At 47.2% G+C, this 3,075-nt stretch overlaps 1 protein-coding gene across 1 annotated transcript; it reads left to right on the top strand.

Annotated features, from left to right (window-relative positions):
* The first annotated feature begins 870 nt into the window (after nucleotides 1-870).
* Nucleotides 871-1,915, top strand: LOC109457509 (putative MAGE domain-containing protein MAGEA13P). The gene is given in 2 exon segments (XM_074323828.2): nucleotides 871-1,880; nucleotides 1,882-1,915. Coding segments are annotated over 2 exon segments (1,029 nt in total). The 5' UTR covers nucleotides 871-885.
* The last annotated feature ends 1,160 nt before the right edge of the window (nucleotides 1,916-3,075 follow it).

Here is a 3,075-nt window from a genome sequence, read left to right on the forward strand (position 1 = left end):
AGGACCCAGTGCATGGTGGTTAAATCTGGCACTCCCTCACTTCCTTTGCTGTCTCAGGGTAGTGAGGCCTTGATTTAAGGAGGGTGACCTCAAGTCAACAGAGGGAGGAGTCCCAGGCCCTGCCAGGCATCAAAGTAAGGACTGAGATGATCCCCCTATTCCAGCAGAGAGGGATCCCCACAGAGTTCATCCAGCCCTTACTGTCACCCCAGGGAGGCCCTGGGTAGGTGCGCCTTCGGTTCCTCCTGTTGGTCTCAGGAATGTGAACTCTTGTTCTGAGAGTTTTGTCTGAGGCCAGCAGAGGTGTGGGGTCTAGGCCCTGCCAGGAGAAAGATGAGGACCCTGAATGAGCATTGAGGGGACCATCCACCCCAGAACAGTAGGGACATCACAAAGTCTATCAGCCCTGGGGGTGCCAGGATTGTGATTGTAGTCTGCTGCCTGAAATGACCCCTTGACTCGTCTTACAGGGGCTCAAATAATCCTGGGGGGTGAGGGCCTTGGTCTGAGGCATGTGTCCTCATGTCAGAAAAGCAGAGTCAGTCAAGGTCAGGACTCTGAATATCTACCCAGGGCCCCACCCACACCAAAACAGAAACACCACGTTGCCTGACCTCACATACCCTACTACTATATTACTTGGAATCTACAGGCTATGCCCACTGACTACACTCCAGGGAGCTTTCTCAGGACCTCCTACAGGTTCTTATGGAACAGGCCAATCAGGAGACCCCTAGCACACTATCTAAGGGGTGGCCTATTAAGACAGCCTTTGTCAGAGCTGACAAAATTGAGTTTCTCACAGTCCTCTCTCCCTCAGGCCATTAGCCCCCATCACCCACCTCCTGTGCACGCTCCTGCCTGCTGCCCCCAACACAAGTCATCATGGCTTATAGTATGAAGAGTCAATGCTGCAAGGTTGAACTAAGCCTTCAGGCCCAAAGAGAGGCTCCCGGCATGGTAGGCGCACAGGTTCCTGAGGAGGAAGCCACGTCCTCCTTTCTCTCTCCTTTGAGCCAGAGCACCCCAGAGGTAGTGCCTGCTGATGGAACACCAAGTGTTCCCCAGAGTGCCTGCTCCTCCCCCACTGCCATCACAGCCAGTCCAGCAAGTCAATCTGATGAGAGTTCTAGAAGCCAAGAAGAGGAGGGGCCCAGCACCTCACAGGCTCCACCAGATCCTGAGTCCTTGCTCACCGACGATGTGCTCCACAAGAAGGTGGCTGAATTGGTGCAGTTTCTGAGTGTCAAGTATATAACAAAGGAGCCCATCACAATGGCAGAAATGCTGAAGAGTGTCATCAAGGAGCACAAGGAACACTTCCCTGTGATCTTCAAGAAAGTCTGTGAATGCATGGAGGTTGTCTTTGGCATTGACGTGAAGGAAGTGGACCCCACCAGCCATTCCTATGTGCTCGTCAAAATGCTAGACCTCACCTATGATGGGATGCTGAGTGATGGCCAGGGCATGCCCAAGACCGGCCTCTTGATACTTATCCTGGGCATAATCTTCATGGAGGGTAACCGTGCCCCTGAGGAGAAAATCTGGGAAGTGCTGAAAGTGATGGGAGTGTTTGCTGGGAAGAAGGACTTCATCTATGGGGAGCCCAGGAAGCTCATCACTGAAGATTTAGTGCAGGAGAATTACCTGGAGTACCAGCAGGTACCCAACAGTGATCCTCCACGCTACGAGTTCCTGTGGGGTCCAAGAGCCCACGCTGAAACCAGCAAGATGAAAGTCCTGAAGTTTTTCACCAAGATCACTGGGTCTGATCCCACTTCCTTCCCACACTGGTATGAGGAGGCTCTGAGAGATGAGAGAGAGCGAGCCCAGGCCAGAGCTGATGTGGATGATACTACTGCCACAGCCAGGGAAAGTTCCAGTCACGTCCAGCAGCGTCTCCTGTCCTGAGTGAAGTCTGAGGAAGATTCTCCTACTCTGTCATTGAAGAGGGCAATCAAGGTTCCAAGTAGTGGAGGGCTAAGTTGCAGATTTTGTCTTTTTTTTTTTCTTTTTGGTATGGTTCAAATGTTCTTCCTCCTAAAAGATTTATTAGCTTCAGAGTCTAGGTTTACAAATGACATTGATCATGTATTTATTACTGTTTAGTAGGTTTAAGGATAAGAATTTTGCTGTTCTATAAAACAAATTGGGGAAGCTTCCGTCTTATTTTTGTGATCTGGAGCAGGATATTATGGCATTGGAATAGGAATTTCCTTAGAAGTGTGAAAGTGCCCAGCAATAAAGCAGATGGGATCAAGAAATAGAGGAAAGAATGTACAAGATGGTTATGCTAGGATTCTTGTATCCCATTTAGTCTGCTATTTTTGTAAAATTAAAGATATATATATATAACTTTACTAACAGTTGTCACCCCAATAAACTTTAATTTAAAAAAAAAAGATACGTGCTTGGATTTGCTTGGCTAATTAAAAAATGTGTGCAAAATTAAATCTTAATAGATGAGAGCTCTGGCTCACTGGCTCATTTATTCTTATAGGTGTGTCTTATAGGTGAGAGTAAAACCTAAAATGAAAAACTGCTTCGACTGTCCTTTGGGATCATGAATAAACCAGAGAGATATCTAGGTGTGGACAGTATCCTGTACTCTTGTCCCCATGCCACTGAATGCAGTGCACAAATTAAGTGCTCCATATACATTGTCTGTGAGTATTTCCTGAGAATAGGGTGGTATTTCTTTGAAATGGTGCCCAGAGGCTGGTACTTTTTCCCTGGCCTGGGAGAGCCAGAGCCCACTCCACTGAAGACATTTTAATTAGATTTTCTTGGGTGTAATTTGGCCAACTCTAATCAACGGCTAGATTATTGGTGGGTGTGATAGGAATGAAAAGAGTGGTTTGTATGGAAGAGTGGCTAGGAGGGAGGAAAGGAGTTAGTCTTTGACTCAAATTCTAGGAGCTTCAAGTTGCATTCAATTGGGGAAGACTTCCTCATATCCAAATTAAACAATATGTCCACTAACAGGGAAAGTGTACTTATTTTTATTTACAGAGTTGCACTTTTGGCTCCCTCACATTGTTGTGTCCTAGAGTGCTGCATATTCTCTGAGATGTC

This window comes from Rhinolophus sinicus, chromosome 18, assembly GCF_057876585.1.
Source record: "Rhinolophus sinicus isolate RSI-liver-muscle chromosome 18, RSI-T2T, whole genome shotgun sequence".
Classification (NCBI taxonomy): Eukaryota; Metazoa; Chordata; class Mammalia; order Chiroptera; family Rhinolophidae; genus Rhinolophus; species Rhinolophus sinicus.